The sequence below is a fragment of the Eulemur rufifrons genome, chromosome 18 (genome assembly GCF_041146395.1).
Source record: "Eulemur rufifrons isolate Redbay chromosome 18, OSU_ERuf_1, whole genome shotgun sequence".
Classification (NCBI taxonomy): domain Eukaryota; kingdom Metazoa; phylum Chordata; class Mammalia; order Primates; family Lemuridae; genus Eulemur; species Eulemur rufifrons.
This window is the reverse complement of record NC_091000.1, coordinates 12,490,828-12,518,192: the sequence shown is the minus strand read 5'-3', so window position 1 is coordinate 12,518,192 and position 27,365 is coordinate 12,490,828. Positions and strand designations below refer to the sequence as shown.

The following is a 27,365-nucleotide window of genomic DNA, read 5'->3' as shown; positions in this document are numbered from 1 at the left end:
GGGCACTGGCAGGTCTCGAGGGGACCCCTCTGGGCCTCGGCTGCTTTGCTAGTGAAGTGAAGTGATTGGCCAGATACTGTGTTTTCCAACAACAATTCTCCAGCATCAACTGGGTATCCTACAGTCCGATCCAACTCTGACACCAATACCTGGAGCTGGAGGGGGCCTCACAGGTTAAGGTGCTCAGTCCTGCGAGATGGGCCCCCGCTTCAGATGCCAGCCACAAGTTCCGGGTCCCCAGGCTACCAGCACTGGTGTTGGATTGGGCTACATATTTGAGGGTTCTCACGACCCCACTTATGGTTTGATAACTCAGTACAGTGAGTCTGAGAGCACTATACTTATGATTATAGTTTTATTATAAAAGGTGTCGCTTAGGAACAGCCGCGTGAAAGATATGCACAAAGTGTGGGAGGGGAGGGCGCAGAGCCCCCAGGCCCCGGAAGCTCCTGTCCCAGGGTGCCCCGTGGGCTTTGCGTGGATTTCACGCTGTAGGCGCCAGTGAGTAAACCATGGTCACGTGATTGCACTCAGTCTCCAATGCCTCTCCCCTCCCCTGGGTTGGCTCCTCTGGTGACCCCACCCTGAAGCTACCTGGCCCCCCAAGCCCACCCCAACTCATCTCAGGATAAACTCAGGTGTGCGAGAAAGGGGCTTGTTATGAATAACAAAAGACACTCCCACCACTCAGGAAATTCCATGGGTTTTAGGAGCTCTAGGTCAGGAACCTGGGACAAAGACCAAATACATTTTTATTACACCACATATACACTTTAATTTCCCTTCTGTCGCTAACACGCCGTATTTACTGGACCTAAAACTGATGATGAGATACAATTCAGCTCTTGTGAACTAGAGCTCTTGGCAACGTAACAGGCTGCTGCCCGAGGTCTCAGCTACCTGGAGTGACAAGAGAGCCAGCTGAGGTGGGGTGACCCCAGTCAGGGATGCTGAGGAGGAAGTCCCACACTGGGTGGCATTTTGGAGCAGACGCCCACTCATGGCCATTGTCGAGACTCAGTGTCATGTGACTGCCTTGCTTGATTTCAGAATCGAGGGATGCTTCCGTTTTGGATGAACAGCACCGGCAAGAGGGAAGGCTGGCAGCGTGGGTGGCACGGATACGACAACGAGCTGATGGACATGCGGGGCATCTTCCTGGCCTTTGGACCTGGTAGGAAAGGACATGACCAAATGCGCCCAGTCCGCCGTTCCCCAGGAGGTGTCTGTCCTAGGGGCTGGTGCCAGTAGGGGCTGCAGCAACTTCCTTGCGGCTGCCTTTCTGGGCAAAGCCCAGCAAACCGGGCCGGGCTCCGGGAAACATCTTGTGCTGGCTTCCTTTCAAATGCTTCTTGGTTTTGGCAAATATGGCCAAAAACTTTTCCTTGTAAATTTTAAATCCTGAGTGCAGTGAAGAAAATGTATTCCACATGTTGGTGATTCATTTTTTATTTAATTCATCAAAATGTTATTTCACAGCTATCTGGTGTCCAGGAAAGCTTACTGGACACCAGGCTGCTGACAGCTGTGAGTCTGGAAGTTGATGAGATCAATTCTTGGGGTCTGGCTCTTCCACGGACCTCCCCCTGCTTCCACGGAGCACCCACCCTGTGGGGCTCTTTCAGTTCAGGGCCCAACCAGAAGCTCGGACATGCTCAAGGGCAGGCTCAGAAATGACCTCAAGAATGACTTTCAGCCAGGATGACTAGAGGTGTCTTGGATAAAAGCAAATTTGCTGCGCCCTTTCTTGATCAGACTAATTCCTAGGGCTGGAGGAGAGGGGAGATGGAGAGGTCTATCTGGTCATTTGATTTAATTGATAGAGCACACAGTAGACTCACACTTTGGAAAAATCTGACAAACACTCTGAAGATTGTATTACCATCTAAACACTGCCCTCTTCCAAAAAATAAAAATAAAAAAGGGAAAAAAGCATTCAAAAGCCGTCAACCATCCGTTGACTGGCTCATGGGCTACTCTCTCTTCTCGCTACTGTTCTCCCTACTTCGTTGACTATCATGAGCCTACCCCGAGATCTGCATTCCAAATGCCTTCTTCTGGATGCTGATCAAATGGTTCAGCCCACAACAGTCCACGTTTTCCTTTCAAATTACAGGTTAGACATCACACTCACAAGCTCTGCTTTTCTCTCCCATGTAGCAAGGCCAAAGACATATGTCAACGTGCTTCATTCAGTCTGCCTTGGTTCATTCCACTTACCACAAAAATCACTGTTAGCAACTATAAGGTTTCAGTTTCTGCAGCCTTCACAGGTGCTTCTGGGAAACTGAGCTTAGGGAACACCTTGGTCCAAATGCTTTCCCACATGTGATCCAGGTTTCCAAGTCCTGAAGTGAGCATCAGAAGCAGGAGCAGCAAACATTTATGGAGCGATAACTGGGTTCACGACATTGGCCTAAAAGGGCTGGGAGGATGCCTGAGCATGTTGTCATCGACCAGTAACAGTCACCAGGTAGGGGCAGCTATGCAGAGCCCAAAGCTAAAGGAGTCAGAAACGGACAACGTTGAGGTCACCTGCCAGATGAGGTTGGAGACCTTCCAGGGCCGGGGCCTTCCTGTGGAGGAACATCAGGCAGCAGGTCTGTCATTCAAAAGCACCGCTCCTCTTTCCCTGGAAGAGAGAAATAAGATTGTGAATGCAAAACAGTTGTCTGTTGGGACGGGGGGCGGGTGTAAATGAGCAAGAGTTTCAGGTATATTTTAAAGCAGAACCAAATCTAGCCCCAAACCCAAATGTTTAAACAAAGTACCCAAAGCTGCGTTAACTTAAAGTTAAATTCAGTGGGGGCGATTTCGTCCATGAACAGAGGCCTTCCTTAAACGTTTCTTGAAAACCAAAGACCTCAGTCTTTCACAGACAGAAAGACGGCCCCCGATGAAAATGAACTGGGCTAATTCCAAAGTGTTTCCAGGCAGATAGAGCACTGAGAGCCTCCCGCACGCCATCACGTTTCTGGCTCCAGGTCTCATGAAAGATTAAACAGCTTTATACACTGACTGTTTACCGAGGAGAAAATGTACCAGCGAGGCCTTTAATAGCTATCTAGCTGCACCGTGAGATAAAGGTGCAAGCCTGCTGATTAACTGTGTGCGCGTCTTGCTTAGGGAGGCAAGCAGGCATCATCGCAGCTGCCCAGAGACGGCCTTAGAAGTCACTAAGTCTGGTCCGGCAAAGAGAAAGGGAAATAATTCTGGAAGAAAGCCTCTCTCTGGTTAATCCCAGTTTCTAATTTGAACAACCTAATCTTGCCCTGGAGAACTCCACATTGGAGATAAGACAGCAGGGGTGTGATTTAGTGAGCTGCCTACAGCCAGCCAGCCTCACTGGGAAAGCAGCCCAAGGCGGCCAGGCACGGCGTGGGCTGCACAACCCTCTCTCTTTAGGAGACACGTTTTCAATGTTCAAAAAAAAAATGTAAACCCATGAGGATAACTTGGATTCCCAGTCCAGGTTAGCAATGCCATGTTGAGCTAGTGGAGCCTGTCTGGGTCCTCCCCAGTTGCTACTCAGGAATTTTCTAGAAGCTTTCATTCCAGCCTGGATCATCTCTGCCTGGAGCCCAAAGTCCCATCCCTGCAGAACAGGAAGCCACACACTAGAGCGGGTGGGAAAGAAAATCCAATTCTCCTTCCTGCTTACACACTCAGAATTGGATTTTATACTTCCAGTGTAAAAAAGGCATATTTTCTAACACTTTTGTCAGGAGAACTCGATCTCGGTTTTTCCTGCAAAGTGTTAAGAAAACAAATTTTTGAAAGGCTTCTGATGGGCCACCACCTCACATGCCCTCCCACCCCCACACAGGACAAGGACATGGCCACGAGTGGTGGCAGTGGGATTGTCATGTCCAGGGCACACAGAAAGTCAGAAGGAGAGAGACGAGCTGCTTTGGTGTCTCGGGGACAACCTTCCGATTGGTTTCTCAGGCTGTAGCTGATTCCTCATCTAATTGTTTAATTTGCCTTCATACTGAGGGGCCGGGACACAGGGCGGCCCTCCCTTCTGCACCCCAGGTAGGGTTGCAGTCATTTTTTAGCCAGTTTTTACTCTAAGGGGATGGGGACCCTTAACCTCCCTGCCTTGAAAGAAAAGTAACCCCCTCCAAATAATTTATAAGGTGAATATATTCTGTCCACAGTTTGCTCTTGCCATATGTGTTTACTACTAATAATAGCTACCATTTCTTGAGCATATACAGGGTGACTGGAGCCATGACTTTCCACGTCCATTTCCTGAGGTCACCCGGCCAGTAAGTGGGTGCAGGCTGGCGGCGGAGCCCATGCACCTCTTTATACTGAATTCTACTTTAATTCTCCAAAGCGAGCAAATCCTGTCACTTGGGAAGTTGCCCTGGATCTAACATACTGTGAGGCAGAGTTTTCTGCACATAACTTTTTTCCAACTTGCCATTCCAGGATAAATACAGGATTTGGCGTCAGGACCTCTGGAATTTATTGCTGTTGTTATTCGTTTGCTTTTTAAATAAAGTATCTGTGATCATTTTAGCAAAGCAATTATAAAGATTATTTTCTAAGATAAAAAACTTGGCTTTGCAGCCCCCCAAACTACTCATTTCCTTTAAAAATCTCAGGTGAACTAAAAGCACATGCATAGGGCTTTATCATGGATCAAATCTCCTCCCTGAATTCAACCTTAATGTAGCCTTAGGTATTTTGTTGGAAGCTCTGGTTTGGTGCCTAAAAGTGAAGTGTATCCCTAAAGTCTTATATTTACTCTTTAAATGGACAAGTGCTTTGCATTTAGCATCTTATGTGCCTCTTGTGGAGAAGGAGAAGATGTGCTCGATTAAAACTCCTTCAAGAATTTGCAGAGTCACCTTCAGCCCTTACTATGCTGTGAATGGCCGGCCCTTCCCTTTGGTTCCGGGACTGCTCGAGTTTGGCGCTCTGGTGGAGGCACAGTCCTCCCCTCCCTTAGGTCTCGCAGAGCCCTCACCTGGATGCCTTACTCCAGTACCAGGTTGCTCACTTTCCACGTGGCTAATTTATTTTATCTGTCAGAGAAAGGCTCCCTAGGACTGTTCCGTTGATCTTCCAAGCGTATTTAGGGAACGGTTGCCATTGCTGCTGAAGTAGCCAGCACCGAGGAAGCTGTAGGTTTCACATCCCGTCCAGACCTGTGACCCGAAAGAGGAGAAACCATTCTTGAGTTGCTGTGGCGTCTCTGCAGTAGGAATCGACCCTGGCTGTCGGTCCTGGCTGGATAGATGTTCTGGGAGATGAGCATGCCATCTGGGTTAAGGGGAGCCCAGCAAGACAGTCACTCTGTGACCACGCCGGCTCCCCGGTGCTCTGCAGACACGGGGCAGCTTCAGACAGCCCTTCTTTCCCCACATGGAAAGCGCTGTTGTCAGAAAGAGAGCACGGTTATGCACAAAGAAAGTCTGTTTGCTGACTAATCTTTTAAAGAAACTCCTCTTTACATAGAAATAGAAAGCTATTTCCCTTCATAAGAGTAGATGGCCTTCCGTCTACTGTTCCACGTTTGCAATCACTAAGCCACACCTCCTTGGTGGAGCTGATTTCCCAATCCCAAAGTCCCCTGGAGCCTGAATGTAATTCCTCCACGTGGGGTTCACCCTCCGTGCCCCGTGGGCAGCTATGACAGCTTGTTTGTTTGGCTTTCTATTTCAGATTTCAAATCCAACTTCAGAGCCGCGCCAATCAGATCCGTGGACGTCTACAACATCATGTGCCACGTGGCGGGCATTGCCCCTCTGCCCAACAATGGGTCCTGGTCCCGGGTGGTGTGCATGCTGAAGGGCCAGGCCAGCGCCGCCCCGCCTGTCCTGCCGAGCAGCTATGCCCTGGTCCTGATTCTGCTCCTACTGTTTGCATAACTGATCGCGTTCCTTGTCCCAAAACACTGTCAGCAAAGTGTGCTTCCAAAGTGGAATGATTTTCATTTTCTGTGTGAATAATAGCTTCATTAACACAATCAAGGCCTTAAAAATTGTAAATATATTATTCTCGGATGATTCTATACATAAAAGTACCTGCTTCTTTAAAAGGAAAAAAAAAAAAACTTTGTTTTCCCTGAAGGTAGGAAAAACCCAGCCTTTCATTTGTTCAGCTATATGTCATTTTCTCCTTTCTTTTCATATAGTTCATATAGGATGAACTGTCTGAGCAGGGGCCTGCTCCTACAGCGACCCAACTCTGAGTGGATACTGCCTGGCCATCCTGGGCCCCTCTTTGTCCTGCGTTGTACACAGTGGCCCTCAGACTGGGTCCTTATCTGTTCCCTGTCCACACCCAGCAGCCATCCTCGGGGTCTGTGGCCACAATCCCAGACTGTTTCTTACATCCCAGAAAAGAAGAGCATGATAGCAAAAGCTACTGTCTGCTTCTCACCCAGATTGCAGAATTTTTTCATCTTATACAAAGTCCCAGAAAGGACGTATGTTAGCATGGACCACCAATCAACCAAAAAAAAAAAAAGGAAAAAAAAAGAAAGAAAGAAAATATAAACCACTAAGAATTGAAGAATTCCTAGAACACAGTGAAAGATGTGGGTCCCCTCCCAAAGTCTGACTGCACAAAAGTTTCTCCCTTGCCTTGAGGAGCAGCAAAGCTTCCAATGGATATGAGCTTCTGAGAGACTCACCCCGCTGGTGTCCCACGGGCTGAAGCCTTCACAGACTGGTGGGCTGCCTGCCTGCCCCCCCCCCCCCCCCCCCCGCCTGTGTGAGGCTTCCCCAGACAGTGCCATGCTTTGGCCCTGGATTCAGGGTCTAGACCACAGGAACACCTGACACAGCATCACAGGCCGGGAAAGAGGTGTCTCCCCGGTGAGAATGTGGCTGTGCCTATCAGCAGGCGCGCACTGCATTGCATGGAGTCGTCCTGAAGCAGGCTTGCTTAGCCATGGCAAAGAGAACCTTCGCAGTGACACAGAATTCCTGAAAAATGGTGTGTAGGGAATGGGAGCCGGGTCCCAGTCCTAACCAACTGACCAGCCATTTGATTAGGAAACAGTTTTGTCAAAATGCCACCTCAGTTCTTTAGAAACCCCTGAGAAGAACCACTGAGCCTGACTTGAAATAGTTTAGTTTAATCACCTAAGTTTGCTGTAGGAGAACTCATGAAACAAGGGATAAGTGCATTTTCACATGATGTGTCGTTTATACACACACACACACACACACACACATTCCCTATTATTACATTCAAAACGTCTGCCCTGAATAAGGCACATCTACAAGTACAAGAGAGACTTTGTCAGGAAAAGGCAACATACCAGGTCTCCTCCAGATGATGCAGCCCTTATATGGTGTTTTACCTTGAAAAATGAACGTCGACACTCAGCCGGATTCAGGAAGGCTGGGAGCCGACTCCGTGCCTTGAGTTGTGAGAGCAAGGGATCACTGCTTACAAATATTGAATTTGCCTTCACAAAAGATTTCTAAGGATTTATGTAAAGTGTTTTTAAAGCTCTGGCAAACCATCAAATCAATTGGAAAGAAGGAAAATCAGCCTCTGTTATCTGGCTGAAAGCAAATTAGTACTTTCAAAACATGGGCAGTAGTTGTTGCAAAAGACATCTATTGTTCAAAGTTTCTTTCTCCTTAAAGGACAGTGTTCCAGTGAATTCAGTGGGGCCCACCTTCCTCTCTTCGGGAGGAAGAGTCCCTAAGATATATCCATGTGATTAAATTAACACTAGAGCATCAAAATCAAGAGGGGGCTAAGTATGTGTACAGTCTTTTTCTTTCTTTCTCTCTTTCTTTTTTTAAAGACAGTCTTGCTCTGTCGTCCAGGCTGGAGCACAGTGGCATGATCACAGCTCACTGCAGCCTCAAACTCCTGGGCTTAAGTGATCCTCCTGCCTCAGCCTCCTGAGTAGCTGGGACCATGGGCACATACCACCATATTTTTTCAGAGATGGGGTCTTGCTATGTCACTCAGGCTGGTCTCGAACTCTTGGCCTCAAGCAATCCTCCTGCCTCAGCCTCCCAAAGTGTTGAGATTGCAGCTGTGAGCCACGACGCCCAGCCTTGCACAGTCGGACATTTGTCTTTCCTGTTCTCCTGCCATTTTCCTCCTTCACTCATCCTGAAAAAAATCTGTAAGTTATATAATAAAATTTCACATATTTATCTGAAAAAGTGTAATTATTCAATAAATAATGTTAAATAAATGAATGAGAATAAGATACAAAAGGAATCATGAATACTGGTAAATAATAACGAAAATTCAGACACTGAATGGAAACCAAACCTTTTTGCCTAAAATAATGGATACATTTTGATGGCTCAATTATTTGGTTAAAATTTGTTCCTTTTTATTTTTGTTTTAAAGTTACATTGTTCTCCCCAGGAAAATCCTACTTTCTCTGAATGTGTTTCATTCTGTAGGAGCAAAATGTGCTAGGACTATGTGTAGACACCTTTTCTCCTGGATTATTTTACTACTTCATGCTAATTCCAGGAAGAAAATAATTGGGTTGATCTACCAAGGATAAGTGAAAAGAACGATCCTGAAATTAAAGATGAGATGAAGGCTGCTTTCCCTACCTGTGTGCCTAATCTCCACAATCCAATTCAGTTAAGTGAAGACCTAAGCATAAACCAGCATAAGCTCAGGGAATTCTTTTTAGCTTAGAGGAGTCCTGAATTATAAAGTCTCAGTTCCCTTTACTTTTCAAGGGACCTTGGAAATCCACATCAGATCTGAGTTCAGTCAGAGGAGAATTTGCAAACTTTCTGGGCTTTTAAGCATCGTCTGACTCATCTCCAGAGATGCAGGTTCAGGGGATCTGGGGTGGGGCCTCAGACAACTCCTTTAGTCGCACTGATCTAAGGTTTGGGTTTGCTCCCAGGAAAGGAGACCTGAGTCTCCTGAGAGCTATTTCGTAACCAGCCAGTTTCTCCAAAGGCCATTAGGCTGACATCGGGCACTAACCTCAGTGGGGTCAAGCTTCCAGGCTTCCGAAACCAAAGTAGGCCTGCAAGCCTTCCTGGCGGAGGAATAATCCCAGAAAAGCACACTTGGCTTCTCCACCACCCACTCCTTATGGCTCTAAGATTCCCAACGGTGCTATCAGACAAACTCAGACATTGTTCCAGACACACAGCTATTTTATGAATTTTCTAAGAAAGTGCTTTGCATTTCTGTAAATATCAAGAGATTTCCAAATGTGATTGTGTGTTTTATCTTTGTAAGCAATTTGTGATAAACCAAAGTCAGCTACTGTAAACTACTGGCTAGAAGAAAGGGAGGCAATAGCTTTGACAGACTAGGTAGAAAGCATTTGAAACTTGGTCTCAGGTTTGTGCTATGGAAAATATACTTAAGTGTTGCTTTGAAATCACAAAATAGCACCTAGTACAGCGCCCCAAATGTTTAATAAATGTCCCATAAATATGTGTTGAATGATAAAAAGAATAAATGTCATTAAGGAGACTTGCCTAAACCTCAGATATTCTCTCTGTCTGTGGTTTCCAAATAAAATGAACTTTCCACTTTGGGCTTGATATCTTTCTTTGTTACCCAACTGACAATATAATTACACTTTATTTCATGGACTAAACATATTCTATCCCAGACTTGTAAATTAGACATAAGGAAGGAAGGAAGGAAGAAAGGAAGGAAGAAAAGAAAGAAGGAAGAAGGGAGGGAAGGAGAGAGATTAGATTTTAAATATACTATGCTTATTAAAACTCTGGCAGCCTTATTGAGATTGAATTCACATACCATACAATTCATCTATTTAAAAGTGTACAATTCAATGGCTTTTAGTATATTCACAGAGTTGTGCAACTGTCACACAATCCATTTTAGAACATTTTTATCACCCCAAAAAGAAACTCCATACCCATTAGTACACTAGCAATCACTCCTCATTTCCTTCCACCACCATCCCAGGCAACCACTAAGCTGCTTTCTGGCTCTACAGATTTGCCTCTTCTTGATATTTCATAAAAATAAAATAACACAATATGTTGTCCTTTGTGGATAGCTCCTTTCACTTAGCATAATGTTTTCAAGGTTACAGCCTGAGTCAGTACTTCATTCCTTTTCTTTGCAAAGAATATTCCATTTTATGGATATGCGACATTTTGTTTATCCATCCATTGAAGGACATTTGTTTTTTCTCACGTTTTAGGTATTATAAATAATGCTGCTCTGAACACTGGTGTACACATTTTTGTGGAGGTAAGTTTTCATTTCTCTTGGGAATTCCACTAGGAGTGAAATTGCTGGGTCCTACAATAGGTTTATGTTAAACTTTTGAGGAACTATCCGACTATTTTCTAAATTGGCTGCCCCATTTTGCATTCTCATGAACAGTGTGTGAGAGTTCTGATTTTTCTGCATCCTTGACAACACTTGTTATTATCTGTCTTTCTTAATTATAGCCATCCTTGTGAATTCAGAGTGGTATCTCATTGTGGATTTATTTGAATTTTCCTAATGATCAGTCATGTTGACCATCTTTTGTGTGCCTATTGGTCGTCCACCTATCTTTGTTGCAGAAATGTTTATTCAAATACTTTGCCCATTTTTAATTGGGTTATTTATCTTATTATTATTGAGTTGTAAGCATTCTTTATATATTGTGGATACAAGTCCTCTATCATATATGTGATTTGCAAATATTTTGCCCATTCTGTGGGTTTTCTTTTCACTTTCTTGATAGCATCATTTGAGACACAAAAACTTTTAATTTTTGTTGACGTCCAACTTATCTGTTTTTTTTCTTTTGTCAGTTGTGCTTGTTGTGTCATATCTAAGAAGGCTTTGTCTAACCCCAGATTATGAAGATTTATTCCTCTAATTTTTTTTTTTACGAGTGTTATAGTTTTAAGTCTTGCATTTAGGCCTACGATCCATTTTGAATTCATTCTTTGTGTTTGACGTGAGGAAGGGACACAACGTGATTCTTTTCTGCGTGGATATCCAGTTGTCCCAGCAGGATGTGTTGCAAAGCATGTTTACAATTTAAAGAGGTCTTAAAACGATTCTGTGGAACAAAATACTTATTTTTTTTAAAAGATTCAAATCACTTAGAAATTTCAATTTCTGTACTTCTGGTTACACCACACTGGATAGGCAACACTTAAATGAGTGTCCCATAAATTCAAGAAGTATCTTCTATAGAAGGTGAACACAAATGCTGTTCCTGAAATAGCTCACGCCTGCGGGAAGCATCCAAGGGCAGAAGACGCTACCAAGAGGAGCCTGTGCCATCTTCTAGCCGTGACGGTATCAAGGCCATTTCCATCACGACCCCTGTGACAGCCCCAGTCCAGTCTCTCCCCAGCTTTACCAATTTCCCCGTCTCTCCCAGGGCATCCAGCAGAGCCCCATGAGCCCTTCCTCGCCGGCGCCCCGACCAGAGTTCTGCCTTAACCTGGTGCGGTGGCCTCCTGTCGGCTTTCCTTGAGATCCTTAGGGCTACAGCTCACGCTCCTCTCTGCCACCTGAAGAAGGACCTTTTAAATGCAAGTCAGATCAGGCCATTCCCAGGCTCCAGACCTTTCAGTGACTTTCTGTTGTCTTAATTGAACAATTTCAGCATGGTTTGCCAGGACTGGCACAAATCTGTCAGCCTGTTGAATGCGTGAATGACTATGCATTTTACTTGCATTTTATTGCATTTTCCTCCCATTTTCATCCACCGCACGCCCAGCTCCGTTTTTTAATGTCTACGCTTCACCATTTTAATCTAACCTCCAGCTTTCTGATCCAACCCCATTTTTCCTCAATTGCTTCACTGTTGTTTCCCTTTAGCAACAAGAAATATTGCACTTCACAAGTATTTTTATTTCTATTTCCTTGCATTCATACACATTTACATTTTTCTTCTCTGTGTCATCATAGTTTCCTCAGGAGCAGAAAATTCTCTCCTCTCTCTCTCTTTCTCTCTCTTTAGAACGTCAGGCTTTGAGGGATACTACATGGGTTGACATCCCTGCACCCTAATCATTTTGGAACTCACTGCAGTAGACACAGGGTTTGGCAGATGGAGAATAAAGCACCCCCTTTCTTACAACAGAGCTGATAACTTGGAAAACGTGGATTACAGCGGCACACCTCTGAATTGCACACACTTGCCCCCTAAGGCCTTGCACCTGTAAGGCCCAGAGCACGGAGGAGCCGAGAGGACCGTGCGCCTGGTGTGCACAGGTCACTCAGAGAGAAGGGAGGGAAGCGCCTCCTTCCCCTGCTCACCGATCAGGTAAATCACTTCTCTCCCAGGGAGACATGGGTGCAGGGAGCAGGGAAAGGCCACGGTTGGGACTATAGCAAACGTATCTGCGAAGGAAAGAGGCGCCAGGAGCGGGGCAAATACTCCCCCACCACATGGAGCCTCTTCAGCCCTGGGAATCTGACCGCAGCACGTACTCCTGCCCGAGAGGATGAGAGGCTGCAAGATCCAGAAGCAGCCATGAGACGTGCTGTTGAAGGCTTAGCAAAGGCAAGGTCCGGCCTAGACCAGACAGCAGTGGGAGGCTGACGAGTGTGGAAAATGGTAACAGTTTGTGGGTGAAGCACTAGCTCGCCCTGGAGAACAGCAGCGCAGCCAGAATGCCATCGCGCAGGACCACCACGGGCTCTGCAAGGACAAAGCCGTAGGGGACAGCTGTGGGTCTGAATTTGATTGGTTAAATTCATTGTTTTATTTCTGCATGGACCGTGCATGTCTGCTTCTCCCACTGAAGTATTTCAAGGTCAGCAGAATAAAACCTCTTGTAGAGGACTTCCAGCCTCACACATGTCTGGATTCTTCTGTAGCTTTTTGGTGAAAAGTTTACCTTGGCCACCTGTAGTGCTTGCTGTGAGTCCTGAACTTAAATGTGCTGCCCATGGATTTCCTTAACTCATTTTCAAGTCTTAGAATTAAGGATTTAAAAAATAGTAAAAGAATATATGTAACCTAAACATTTGTACCCCCATAATATGCCAAAATAAAAAAAAATGGTAAATGAATGTAAATCTCAAACAGATTAATACAAAATACTATGAAACCACTTCTGATAACTCGGGGGAAAAGTCTAGTCATTTTTTCTTAGGTGCTTAATGTCTAGAACCCCAGCCTGGGAATTAATAAGGGCAGGAAGTCCGTTTATAGCATAAGTAGGAAACACCAACCTACAGTATACTGGGCGACAGCCAGAGATGACAGCTGCCCATTTTATTGAATACTAAACTGTACCTGCAGGTTATGATGACTCAGATCCTAACACATAATGGGTACAATGTACACTATTTGGGTGATGGCTACACTAAAAGCCCAGACCTCACTGCTCCGTGGTATAGCCATGTAACAAAACTGCTTATGAACCCCCTAAATATATACAAATGTTTTAAAAATTAAATAAATAAATGTTTTTTAAAGAACAACAACAAAAAAATCCTAATACCTATGGTGGAGTGATAGTTCAGAAACTGGACAGGATTTTTTATTGTAACCATAACTTATTGACGTATTGTTTGCAAGTTGTGTGCAGAAACCATGACCCCTAAGAATCCCTCCTTCCTTCTCATACATGCATTGTGCATCCTCAAGTACAAAGCTGGAAAGAGACGCAGAGTCGCTCCCGGTTATTTTGAGGTTATAGTAGACAACGATACTTACATCCACATATTTCATTCCGTATCTTAACCTTTGCCTTTCGTTGCTGGGGATACGCAGAGATCCCTGGGCCAGGTCACAGCTGCCTCGCTTGCTGTCGTTAGCCGGGAAGCTGCAGGCGTGGCCTGGCTGGAGGAACTGCCCACACACCCGTTCTTAGGTGTCAGCTGTCCCAGGGCTCTGTCATTTGTTACAATTCTCAGCATTGCCAAGGGGGAGACAAGCTGCTCAGAATCCAAGGACTGAAATCAAAGGCAGGAGGCAGGACGGGAGGCAAATGTTGCGTCCAGCAGGGTTAGTATCTTTTCACTTTTGGGGTCTCCCCCAGCACCCAACAACATCTGCCACAAAATAGTGGGTAATTGTCTGTTGAATAAATGATCCAGTGATTGAATGAACAAATAAAGCAGAAGGGTTAGGATGCTCTGGTCAGAAGAGCACCTGAGTTTGGACACAGCAGCCGTGGGGTGGAGAAGCCAGGTGAAGGAAATGTTTTGCAGAAAGTATCAGGATTTGAGAAATGACAGGCTGTGTGACGCGGCATCCAGAGGGCAGGAGTTTCTGTTTCAGCCTTTCAGCAGCCGCCTTCTTTAGGCTTGTACAAGAGGAAGTGGAGCAAGGAGGAGAAAGGAAGAAAAGATAAATTAGCTCTGTCTTCACCACACTTAATTCGACTTTTCAACAAAACTGTGGTACAAGCACGTACTGTCAATTCCCCCTGCCTGGAAAGACATAGTGAAAAGAGCTCAGAGTCCTGAACACCCACGGCTGAGCACGTGGAGGAGAAGGAAGACTTCCAACACCGGCTCCTCCCGCCCACGCCTTGGGAGCCGGATTTGCCTTTGATTCCAGCAGCCCCAGGAAGTGGGGGCGGCCTTGTTGACACCTCTCCTCTCTCCCCTGTGTTCTGCTGGTGAGGGAAGTCTGGCCAAGCAGGGAGCTGTGCCCCAATCCCCATCTTTGAGGGAGGGGATGCTCAGAGCACCTCCTCGCTCCCACTGTTGGGAAGGAGAGGCAGAGAGGGAGGGGGTGCCAGTCCTGGAAAAAGGAGACGCAGAAGCCCTTCCGGTGCCCAATGAAAGAGGTTTGAGTGAGCTTCCTCACCCTCTTTCGCTGTGTGAGGACACAGAGAAGGCTCCATCTACAAGGAATGGCCGCCCGTAGACACTGAAGCTGTCAAGGGCCTTGACCTTGGACCTCCCAGCCTCCAGAACTGTTAGTGATAAATTTCTATTGCTCATAAATCACCCAGTCCGGGGTCTTCTGTTATAGCAGCACAAACGCACTGAGACAAGAAGTCAGGGCAGGGGCTTTCTTTGCAAACAGCTTCAGACCAACTCTCAGCATAGCCCCCGCCCAAACCATCACCCCACGGTCCTCCATACTATTTTTGGATAACCCCAAAGACCCCATCACATCGGCTCTATAAACTCCTAAAGAGGGGTACTGTTTATCTATGGGTATTGTATGATAATCAGAACAAATAAAAATGTTTTAACCAAAGTCACTGATTCTCAAAACTGGCTGTCCAAAATTACCTGAGGAAATTATTTAAAAGTACTGATGTCCAGGCCCCACACTGGAGCTTCTGATTTGAATGTTCTGGAGGGGACTCAACTGTTGATATTCTTTTTTTCTTTTCTTTTCTTTTTTTTTTTTTTTTTTGAGACAAGGTCTTGCTCTGTCACCCTGGGTAGAGTGTAGGAAAAAAAAAAAGCTCACATGAAGCAAACAGAAATCATTTAGACCTCAGTAAATAAATGGAGAAAGGAGATAGATTACTACATAACAAATATTTAATAAACAGAATTTTTCTATAACTCCATGAATAATCCAAATTGTAAATAAATAAGATTTTTGCCTGTGAAATTGGCAAAGGTTTGCTTCCATAGTTGTGGCAGGGAGAGAGAAATGGCCTTGGGATACAGAAAGAAATGCAGACCAGCGCCCCCTGCAGCCCAGAATGAGTAACGCTGTGTCAGCTCCGCCGGGGAGCAAAGGCACACAAGACCCAGCAAGATACCAGCTTTCCTTCCAAACGTTTAACACTTGTTTCCAGGGAGCTGGGAGCTATAGGTAACTTCTTTCCAGAAGATACAGTATTCCAAATAGGTATGAAATGGAAGAACACATCTCCCACTTGAAGTCTTCCAGCATAGCTATTAAAACAATCCTCTCTTCACCTGAGGCAGGAAGTTGACACACATAGCGTCTTAGTGAAATGCCTTTTTTTTTTTTTTTTTTTTTGGAGACAGAGTCTCACTCTGTTGCCCAGGCTAGAGTGAGTGCCGTGGCATCAGCCTAGCTCACAGCAACCTCAAACTCCTGGGCTCACGCGATCCTCCTGTCTCAGCCTCCCGAGGAGCTGGGACTACAGGCATGCGCCACCATGCCCGGCTAATTTTTTCTATATATATTTTTAGCTGTCCATATAATTTCTTTCTATTTTTAGTAGAGATGGGGTCTCGCTCTTGCTCAGGCTGGTCTCGAACTCCTGAGCTCAAACGATCCGCCCACCTCGGCCTCCCAGAGTGCTAGGATTACAGGCATGAGCCACCACGCCCGGCCAGTGAAATGCCTTTATCAGAAATCCTTCCAAATGGGTTTCGATGACCACAACAGAGTTCAGTGGCCAAGGACGTGAAGGCGCAAGGATGGTGGCTACCAAAGAGAGAGGCAGATCAGCCATTTACTTTGGACCCAAAGTTTCTTTACACGTCAACTATCAGATGCCTCGATTTCCCTCCTGCCAAATGCAGGCAATCTCACTTATATATTTTCCAGGGGTGCAATGAAGAATAATGAGCAGATGTTTATAAATATCCCAAAGTCCCCTGAGAGCAAGTGGTTGTGTGAGCATGAGGTGTCGCACATGCAGTGCTATCCTGGCATACACAAAAATAGAGGGAAAAAGTCCAAAAAGAGTTTGAGTCTTAAAAATACACCACAGAGTGGCTTCTTAGTTGTCGTGGGTGTTATATAGGTCTCCGCATGCAAGTGGCTGAGAGCAAGGGGCTCACGGCACACGGCACAGGGCTGATGGGCAGCGGGAGGAAGGTGCCACACGCCTTGCATATGTGTGAACGTGGGCTGTCTGTCGCAGGAAGCTGAACAAAGGCGGAGTGAGAAAAAACCAGAAATTCCTAGAGAAACCATCCTACGCTGAGAGTCTGTGGTAGTGTTCTCAAACTTTGGTGTGTATTAGGTCACCTGGTGATGTTGACAAAAGGCGGATTTCTAGGCCTTCCCTCCAGAAATGCTCATCGGTTGGTCTGGAGTTGTGCCTGGGAACCTGCACTTTAATAAGAAGATCCTTATTCTCCACCAGGGGTCTAAACTTTGCAGCCTAAAGGTCTGTAGTGAACTGATGGGCACGTGGTTCTCTGAAGGCAGAGAAGAGCTGGGGCTACCCAAATTCTAACCCTAGTCCTAAATTTTGTTCGTGGAGAGAAATATAATAGCAGGGGACAGGAAAAGCAAAATTTTCTAGGGCAGACTCTCCACCATTGCTAAATACAGTCACTCGTGTACCCAGAGCAACAATGGCAGCTAACTGAGGCTATGCAGTCATCTGGAGTAAGTATCTAGGTCCATGCTGTCTGGCACAGTTTCCACCAGCCGCCTGTGGCTAGTCAGAATTGAGATTTAATGTATGTGCAAAATGCACATCAGATTTCAAGAACTTGGTGATAGAAAAATATAATAGTTCATTAATATTTTATATTGATTACATGTTGAGGTGATAATGTTTTGGACATACTATATTAAATAAAGTACGTTAAAATTAATTCCACTTGTTTCCTTTTCCTTCTCGAATTGCCGCTACCAGAAAATTGAAATACTTACGTGACTTGAATTATATTTCTATTGGACAGTACTGTTCTAGACCAATATACTGTCTAGGTCTTCATGGATAGAATTCCTTGACCTTGGACAGTGCTCCTTCTAGATAATCCTGCTGTGCCCGGAGCCCCTTCTTTATTGCTATCTTGGCAGGGTGACTTAATTGCAGTGGCCCCTGAAGAGAGATAAGGAGCAGACAGGCCTGGCCCAGCTCACTCACCAGTCCAGAAAGCCTGCCAAATATAAACACCCCTACTATATAGAGAAGGAGTCAAGGGTACACTTAATAATTGGAAAGATAATACAAATCCAGCAGTGTCCAAAGCTTGTGACCACTGTGTGCTGTACAGCGCTGCTATCTCCTGGTGACCTGCACCCACCTTTCCAATGGGGAAGGGGTACAGGGACAGAGTGAAGGAATTGGAGCGCTGCTATCTCCTGGTGACCTGCACCCACCTTTCCAATGGGGAAGGGGTACAGGGACAGAGTGAAGGAATTGGCAGCTCCTACTCTGAGGACAAGAGCAAGCTTGGGCCATCTCATTTTCTCCTGGAGTAGACGTTGTATCTGATACAAACCTATCCGGTCCCATCTGCAACGACTTGAAAAGGCATTTTTGAAAAGTATTTCTTTAATTTAAAATAAGTCATGACATTATTACTTAGGTTCTTTTTACCACTGGCCCAGATGCCAATAAAGACACAATTAAAGCATTAGCAAGATTCTTTGTAAATGACAGAACAAGCAGAGATAAATTTGTAGGTTATTTGGGTGCATGACAAATTTTACACCTAGAGAAAAGTGTGAGGAAAAGAAAAAAAGATTCTCACCTTGTTAACTAAGCTAGAACTGAAAATTCAGATCTGTTCTGACTTCCTGGCTGCTTTGGGTGCTACAGTGCCCCAAAATTCTAAAAAGACTCGAGAACTCTCACCAGCCTCCAGCTGTCTGCTGTGCTCATTTGAGTTCCCCTTGCTTGTGCCTCCTGTTCTAGAGGCTGCAGAGACACCTGCCGTGGCGTTCACAAGCTCTCTGTTTGAATCTCAAGATGCTTCCAGGCAGCGACCCCTAAGTCTTGGAGTCAGTGGCCATGGCAACTTTGCTGAGTGACCCACATTGTAGCATCTTATTCATAGGCAAGAGCTGTGATTGGTGGTGGAAAAAACCCAACTCTTTGAAATGCAAAGCTCACAGCATCTTGTTAGGCCCTTGCTTCAGGTGTGACCTCATTCGCCCAACACAAGGAACTGGACCAGACTAGAAATACTATGAAATCATAAAGGGGAAACCATACTTTTCCTCGGCCCAAAGGCTGCCCCACAGGACGCATCCCAGGCTGTGGTCCTGAGCCATGCTGAATCGAATGTGGCAATCTAGTTTAAGCAACAGGGCACAAGAAAAGTCACAGATATGCTTCGTAGTCACACACCCCCCGTGGCAGTGAGTTATTCCTCAGCCATACAGGTCAGAGGCCAGAGAGTCTTCCAATTCCACCATTTTTGTTTTACTTAGTGTGGATTTTCTGACAGGAAACGAAAATTTGGTTGATAATTACCAGGCGTACAGATAAGGTTTCCTCATTAAAGTCTCATAAAACCATAAAAATAAATCATCGCAAGTGGAGAGAGAAAGAAAATCTTCTGTTTAGACTTTTCCATGACCATTTAGGCCAATTATTTTTTTTCTCTCCCAGCCCAGTGATTTGTATTTTCAGCCCTCGTAAGGCCTGATAATCAGAGGAAAGAATTTAGAGACCCCACAGAACTTTTCTAATTTCAAGTTAATGGCCTGGTATGTCAAGGACATGCCGAGCCTGGCAGAATAAATTATCAGACTGCAGCTGAGGAAACACAGCGGAGGAAATCCACGTAATGCGTGTCTGCAGATATGATATAAACACAAATAAATACTGCGATTTTAAGAAAATCGAAGGGGTCCATTTGGCCTGTCCTGGAGATCAAAGCTGTTTAGAAGGTGACAGTCCCGAAGAAGCCTCAGCTAAAGACTGGAACAGACTACACCCTCCTACTCCCCCCTGGGGGGGTTTCTTTTCTGAGCATCAACGCCAGGCCCTGGGGACCCCTCCACGATTCAGTTTCTCCCGGGACTTCCTCTCCAAGCATTTCCCAACTCTGCACAAGCTCAGGAGCTTTTTCCAGTTTTTCTGCCAAAATTTCTCTGGTGCCAAGTACTAGCTTTTCCGCATTCTGGAGAAAGGTGCTGCTGCGTCAATATACGTCACCCGCGGCCTTCCGGGTTTCACCCGGCGTTCCTGAGAAGTGTCTGACCTGTCCCGGGGGAGGCAGTGCCTGGAGCCTGCTTTCTCATTACAGCGCCCTCCGAGAGCAGGAAGGAAACACACTCTCAAGCCATTGAGTCACTTCAGACCACAATGAACCCAGATCCTCCATGAACCCAGTTGTTAAAGGGAGGGTACCAGAGCGAGTTACTGGGAGGCAAGGTGACCTGCTGTCCAGGTGGGCCCGGGACTGAGGGATTTCCAGGAGGTGAGACTTTCAGTGCTAAAACCTGGCAAACCCGGATGAGTTGGTCACCCTACCAGTGGACCAGGGATATTAACTGAAACTCAAGACAGTGCTCATTTCACGCTTTCCGGGGAGACTCAGCTATTTCTGAAGCAGTGACTGCAAAGTTCCAGCACACAAGGAGGTTTGGATCTATTTCCTCGCCTCCAGTGGCAAGCAGAAAATGGGCAGGAGGCTGCTCCAAATGTCACCGTGACTATAGGTTATGTCACTGGACCAAGAGGAACTGTCCAGTTTTAAATCCCCGTTCTCCAAGGTCAGTTGAGAAAATGGATGTGACAGTCCTTGGTGGACCAGATGCCCTGTCCAAGGTGATCCTGCTGTGGCCATCAGTGATGAGGGCCAAACACCAGGACATTGTTTTCTGTCTTCTACTGAAACACCCGGTTCCTCTTTTCCACCTTTCTAAGTGTGTTTACCAGTCAATGGCTTTTGTCTGCGGCACCTCCTTTGTCACCTGTGCTTTCAAAAATGTCCTAGAACAGCTTCCCCTGGACCCAAACTGCCTGGCCCCACCGCCAGACACACCCCTTTCCACTCCGCCCTCCTTCCCTGTGTCTGCATGCCGCGCTGCTCCAGCGGGCAGGGTGGGTGGCTGGAGAGGGGAAAGGTGGCACGCCGGGGTCCAAGCCAGGCTCATGGGTGCCTCTGGCTACCTGGCAACCCTTCTAGCTGCGTCCTGAGCTTTTAAAAGTTCTGCCAAACCCGCACCGTGATGGGAAAGGCAGACTGAACAGGTAGACGAGGACAAGCTTGCAAAGCATTTAGGTTTCCAGGTTAGCGTGTTAGCACGCTACCCTGTAGGCATCAGAGAGGCGTGAGGGGAAGGCCACTGGGAAAAGCACTGCTTTGGAAAAATGAGACTAGTCCCAGGATAAAGGATGGATTAGAAGGAGAAGGCACTAGGTCAGGGAGACCAGTTAAGAGGATGCTGTAACAGCCTTGGCATTTGGTAACAAGATCTGCATTCATGTGACAGAAGGGGAGTGAAAGGTAGGGATTAACATGAAATTTTCACTAGAAGACTAATTATATGGAACGTCAGGATTGAAAATCCAGAGTTTAGAGTCGAGGTGATATTTGAAATCATCAGTGGGCCAAGGGAGAGAGGAGAGGGCCCCCCAAGCTCCGCTGCTGCCCCTTGGCAAGTGGGGGCTGATGGAGAGAGAGACCTCAGCTTCCTCGAGGGAGGTGAGTTTAGAGAAGTCAAGGTTCAGATGTGGCACTCTGTCTTTCTGAAAACGTCTTATGCAACCTTGGGATGAAAAATAAAGGGACCAAAAATAAAAGTCAAGATTTTTATTCCTGTATAAGTTGGGGCTTTCTGTATTTTCCAATTTACCAAAAATGAAGATCTGTTATCTTTGTAATAAGATTATAAAGTAATGTTCTAGTTTTAAAAAGAAGAAAAGAAACGTCAAACGAAAGGCAAGTTTCCTTCTCCATCAACTGTAAAACCAACAATTTCCCCCCCAAAGTAATAAGCATTCTAGTCCTGTGTCTCCCATCCTCACACACATTTCCTGAGAACCCAACACCCGTGGGAGCTGGACGTGAGGGTTTTGTACAGGTGGCCACACCACGGCACACAGACACAGACAAACATAAACACACGCACCGTAAGGGCAACTCAGAGATTCTCTGTCGGTCTTTATCAAATCATTCTCTGACGCAGAAATGGATGCGTTAGACTTACTGTTTGGAATGGAGAGTCAGGGGTGGCATGAGAAATTGTCCTTTTCCAGTCTTTCTAAATGCTTGGGCCACCCACCTCCAATCTTTATTTCATGGGGCCACTCTTTAAATGCCAGATATTGCAAACTGTGAGCTGCAGGGTGCAAGACAAAGGGAACCCATTCAGAATATAGAGGAATAAGCAGAATTCTCCTGCTGCTATTTTTTTTTTTTTTTTTTAAATCTTAAAGTGTGTGCTGTACTGGCAGAATTAAGAGATTTTTTGTCTTTGAGTGGAAAGGATGACACTATTGAAAACACCAAGTGTTCTGACTTCACGTTTGACAGCCTCAATCCATGGATCACCATAGGAGTCTCCTCTATCAACACCTGCTATAAACGTAAGTGAGGAAAGACCACGGAGCACCGCATCGTGGTTAAGAATGATGGCTTTGGGTTTAATCAGAGGAGGGTGCAGAACTGGGCTCGGCCATTCACTCATGAGTGACTCTGGGCAAGTCACTGAGCTCCCAGTGCTTCTGTTCCTCACCTGCAAAATAAAATGTCAATGGTGACTCCGGCCACACAGGGCTGCTGCAACAACTATAAGACATCAGCATGTGAAGTGCTGAGCCCCTGCCTCGCACGTGATCAGTCCTCCACAGGGAAGGAGCCCTCCTCAAAAAACCACCTTATAGACGAGAACCTGAAACTCAAATGTTTCAGCAAGGCACAGCCACCCTCATACAGCCCCGATGCCCTAAAGTATGGTGGCCGATAAGCTCTTTCATGCCGAGAGGAGCACGACATACTCAGGTTACCTTAGTCTCGGCAGTTTGGGGTGGGGACACGTGGAGAACCTGGACAGAGCAAGGCGTGGTCAGTAGCAGCCCAGCCAGGCTTCATTGCGCCCTGGCAGAGAGGTCAGGGAGCAAGGCAGTTCTAAAGATGCCGTCGTCGGTGCCCTGGATGGGGTCACCTGTTGTTGCCTACGCTAGGGCTCTGCCATTCTGAAGATTCTACTATTTCAAGGCCATGGCTGAAAAACCAACTCAACCTCCTGCTCTGCTTAGATCTAAGGATTCCACGGCCAACAGGCTCTGCTCCCGGCCTTTACTCTACCCCACAGAACCCCGCAGAAGGAGCTGCAGGCGCCTCAGGCAGCAAAGGCAGCTCAAACGTGTGTAAAGCACAGTCGTCCTTGGAGAATTGCAGTAACATGCCTCTTTAGGGTGGGGGAGGGGCGGCGGTTGTCTAAAAGGTTTCTGAGGCTGTTGACTCCTAGTGAAAGTCTGAGATATTCAGGCTCTTGCATATTTCTCTGCTTGAGAACATTAGCTTGGGATATTCTGGAGTTGACTGTTGATTTATCTTAGCTCATAGTAATAACTCTACATGCAGTTGATCAGAAAAGTGAAAATAACCTATTTCAAATTCTGTCTAAAGAGCACCATTCAATGATTTTTTTCACAGTAGGAAATGTGATGGACTAGAAATTTTTCTGTAATATAAACTGAGAGTAATTATATGATTCCATGACATGAGCAATACCACTTACGGATTTGGGGGACTGCTTTCTATTCTACCTGTCTTTCTTGGGCTCTGTTTTCCTTTGGATATCTCCAGAAGAAAAATGCGATATTCTTCAGTTTCAAAGGTATGTACAAGCCATGTGAACTGTCATTCAATAAACTAAGTTTGAAAATGTCTCTAATCCAATTAAAATCAATGTGGGCAGGGAAGGCAGAGACTAGGATGTGATTTAAAAAGGGACATGTAATTAATTGCATGGCACCTTGATTGGAGAAAGACTGAGAACCAAAGCCTGGCAGCAAGTTAGGTGCATGACGTATGGATGAGTAAATACAGTCCAGAGCTAAGGCCAAATAACCAGGGATTGGCAAGATTGACGGGCACGACCCACGCAGAGGGACAGGGACCCGGACGGATGGATGCTAATCTAGTCAGGGGAGGTGCTAGGCTGGGGTCTGCAGAGACAAGCAGATCCCGCACCCCCATGCAGCCTCTCCTAAAACAATTCGCTCCCCTGAGCACTGAATTCTTTGCTCACCAAGAAATCTACTGATGGCCTATTTAAATTCTCAGGTGAAATTCTAACTGGAAAAGGGAAGGGGATTCTGATCCCTGGAAATGGATAACTATTTGGGAAGCACCGAAAAATGTTAACCATGAAACATCTTCAGAATCAGTACCCGGAAATCACCATGTCCCCATTCTTGTTTCTTGTCACACCCCATCTAGAACTCCTGCTGACTTTAAAACAGCTGGGAGCCTTGGGAAGCAATTTGTAGGGAGATGAACAACAACAACAACAACAACAAAATCTGACTCTAAGCTCCAAACTGATCTCCTTTAAACACTTTGCACATCTGATTCCCCCATAACATAATCTCTCTTAATTAGATTTGAAACCATGGTTTTCCATTCACTTTTCACAAATTGTGTAGAATAAACACTGCCACAAACATGACTGCATATTCGCTTTGGCTACCCTGCTTCTGGAGAGAACGGCTTTCCATGGCATGGCTCTCTGGCCACAGTGTCGTTTGTGGTGCCGCATTAGACAAATCGCGAGTAGAACATTCATCATCTCCACGTACGTGAAGTGTAACATTTAGAAAGTCACTAGTCTGGCCCTGCAGCGAGAGAGCAAATTAATCACCTTGCTCCTAGCATGGAAAATGACTAAAATGACCTGCACAATGAGGATGTCAAACTGTCTTTCTTAATCTGACACCTGAACTGGAAATGCTAGGCATCTGTGACACTTACAATTAAATACCTAAGATTATCAAACACAAGTTCAGACAGAGCTAATTTAGAAATTATTGTCAAGACTCACCGAGGAACATTCATAATTTGGGAGGAAGAAAAGTTTAAAAATCGCAAAAAGGCCCACAGAGGGACCAAGTACATGGTTTCCTCATTTAGAATCTGAACTGAAAGGCAAAGACATTTGCTTTATTTAGCATAAAAGTCACAGAGATTAAAAGAGATGTGTGATTAAGAAGAATCTTTGGTATTGAGCTGTTTCCATAGAAGAGCTGCTATTTCAGTGGAGAAAAAGGAGAAAAATGTAAATTCTAGATCTCCCGTCTCCCCTTATGTTTTGGTAAAGAACAAAGCGGTCACCTCTAACGTTTTGCATTAAAGTCAACTTTCTGCTTGATGCCAAGTTGACATTTTTTCCCACACAGAATAAAACTGAGACAGGAAGTAGCAAAAGATAAAAGTGCCAGACTGTAAGTAACGAGAATCTATCCGAAGACATTCTCAATCTCTCCAGAAGCCTCAAGTGTATCCCAGGTCATCCTTTAAAAAACAAAAAAAAACCAGAGAAGCAGTTTTTATATCTTACAAATTCCAGGAAGATATTTTCTCTTGGTCAAGTGAAAAATCCCCAACCCATTTCAAAAAAAAAAAAAAAAAAAACTGCCCATGTCTATTTGAAATATTAGTATCCAGAATATGAATAACGAAGGTATTTGTGAACGGGGCATGACTGATGTAAACCAAAGCTAAGGGAGTGAGAAGGAAGATTAATATAAGAACATTACAAGCAAGCATAATGACAAACTAAAACCTAGCCAAAATCAGATAAGTTTTCTGAGAAAAAAGAAAAAAAAAAACACACCCCGTGCATTAGATCATCAAGTTGAGCTTTCAGTTCAGTAGCTCGTGTTTGGACAACGGCAAGTTGGGGCCCATCAGGAAGGCGGGTGCGCGGCTGATGGGGAAGCTGGCAGCGGGAGCATTAGAACATGAGACCACTTGGCATCCGTGAGCCAATGACAGCGCCACAGAGGCCCAGCGAAGCTCACAAACAGACTGAAGGAGCGGGTGTGCGAGGCCAGCCTTGCTCTGCAGCGATGTGCACCAGCAATCCCAACAAGGAAGCACAGAACCGGACCCACCGCTCTCCAGGGAGGGCTCTGCCCTTCCCAGAAGGGGACACCTGACTCAGCTATGGGGACACAGAGAGCTGGGGTGCTAATGAAAAAACCATTAAAACGGGGTTGCTACTTGTTTTCGAGCTGCCTGTGACCACTTTAAAGACACAGCCGCTCAGTTCCAGTCCTCAGCTCACCAGCTCAGGGATCACAAATCCGCAGGATGCCTGGGGCAGAACTGCAGAGGAGGCAACCTTTAGTTTGTTGAGTCACCCCAGCTTTCTCCACCTGAGATTTTGCATGATGTTTCTTTCCTCTCTGCCTCCAAATTTGTTGTGGTCTGCATGTGATACCTGGAATTGTAGTGGCTAATCCTCCTACGGGTGTATGTGACATGCACCTCTTGTCGTATGATGCTATTCTGGTCCTGTGGTACAGCTGTGTACATCCTGTGCTGGGCTCAGGGCCCCTCCCTGCGTATAGGGGGTGCCTCAACTGGAGAAAGTCACTTGGGAGAGAGGTCAGTCACCGGGACAAGAAGCCCACTTCTCAAATTTGAACCTGGAATTTGGAGGAAGAGCCCCAGATAGGACAGAGGAGACTCTGGTTCTCTGGCCTTGGCCTTGCATGAGCATGCCTTCCAAGGATGAGCCAAGACCAGCATCAAGAACCCAGACGGGTGACCTTGTCTGTGTCGGGTCTGCGGAGCTGGAAGGTAATTAGCTGAGCCTGTGACAGCAGGGCTGTTTAATGCTCACACAGGCTGTGCTTTATTTTCCATCTGCCCCGCCTTTTAGAGCAGTGTTTGAAGGGCCCCGTCCTGGCTACATGAAAGAGGATGTGACGGCAACGGCGTCCAGGCTTGGGCAAGAACCCTCAAGTGTGTTCAGCACAACTCTGGGGCCAGGAACGACAGCGGAGCTAAATGAAGTAGAAGAGGCCTCGCAGAAGTTGAAACCCTGGGAACAGAGCTCAGCTGACTCTCTCAGCAAAGAGGTTCTCTTCCTGCTTCTTAACCCTTGACTCTGGATTTGGCATGCTGATTCTTGGTTCTGGATTTTGTTTTAATGGAAAGTGGTGATTTTTACATACCAGGCTCTTTCCCTCTACTTCCTTGCAAAACTTGCTCCTAAGGGAAAAACAAACAAACAAACAAAAAAACGGACCTATTTACTCAGCAAAGGTGTATTAGAGGTGTGCCGGTACCAGGCTCCAGGTGATGCTTTGGAGGCTGCAGGTGTGCCTCACTGTGTCCCGCAGGGAGCTGAGCTCCTACTGGTCAATGCTGCCCCCCCCAGCTGTTTCCATTCTAAGCCGTCTCTCTGTGAATGAAATGTTTTATCCTCTATCGAAAGAATATCTGATGTCACTAGCAGTTGGGGGCCAGTGTCCTCGGCCCTCAGATCTGTGAAAGGCCAATGTGGGGCCCGGATCCCAGCTGACCAGATTCTCTTTCATTGCTCTACAACCCTGGTGGCACCATGGGATTTAGCACATTACCAGGTGACTGGGCTGTTTACCTGCCAGTAATTAACAGGCAGAAACTTGCTGCCTCCCCGGCTGCCAGCCCCGCAACTACACTAAGTTAAATCTCCTAACAACTGTTTGAACAATATCTTGCCCTCTAACAAATTTAAATGGATGCAGAGTACACGCCTGATTCAGGGTAATGAGCTATATTAAATTACAGTGACTTTGCTAATCTTTGGTAAGATAAATACGCTGATAAACCCCGATGCTGAAAGGAGTAGAGTTAAAAAGTCAACG

At 45.9% G+C, this 27,365-nt stretch overlaps 1 protein-coding gene across 1 annotated transcript in view; it reads left to right on the top strand.

The window, feature by feature from the left end:
- Positions 1 to 5,882, top strand: part of ENPP6 (ectonucleotide pyrophosphatase/phosphodiesterase 6) — an 88,164-nt gene extending 82,282 nt beyond the window's left edge. Inside the window, exons 7-8 of the mRNA XM_069493479.1 lie at positions 1,051 to 1,174; positions 5,677 to 5,882. Coding sequence (XP_069349580.1) covers positions 1,051 to 1,174; positions 5,677 to 5,882 — 330 coding nt within the window. The remainder of the gene's footprint in view (positions 1 to 1,050; positions 1,175 to 5,676) is intronic.
- The last annotated feature ends 21,483 nt before the right edge of the window (positions 5,883 to 27,365 follow it).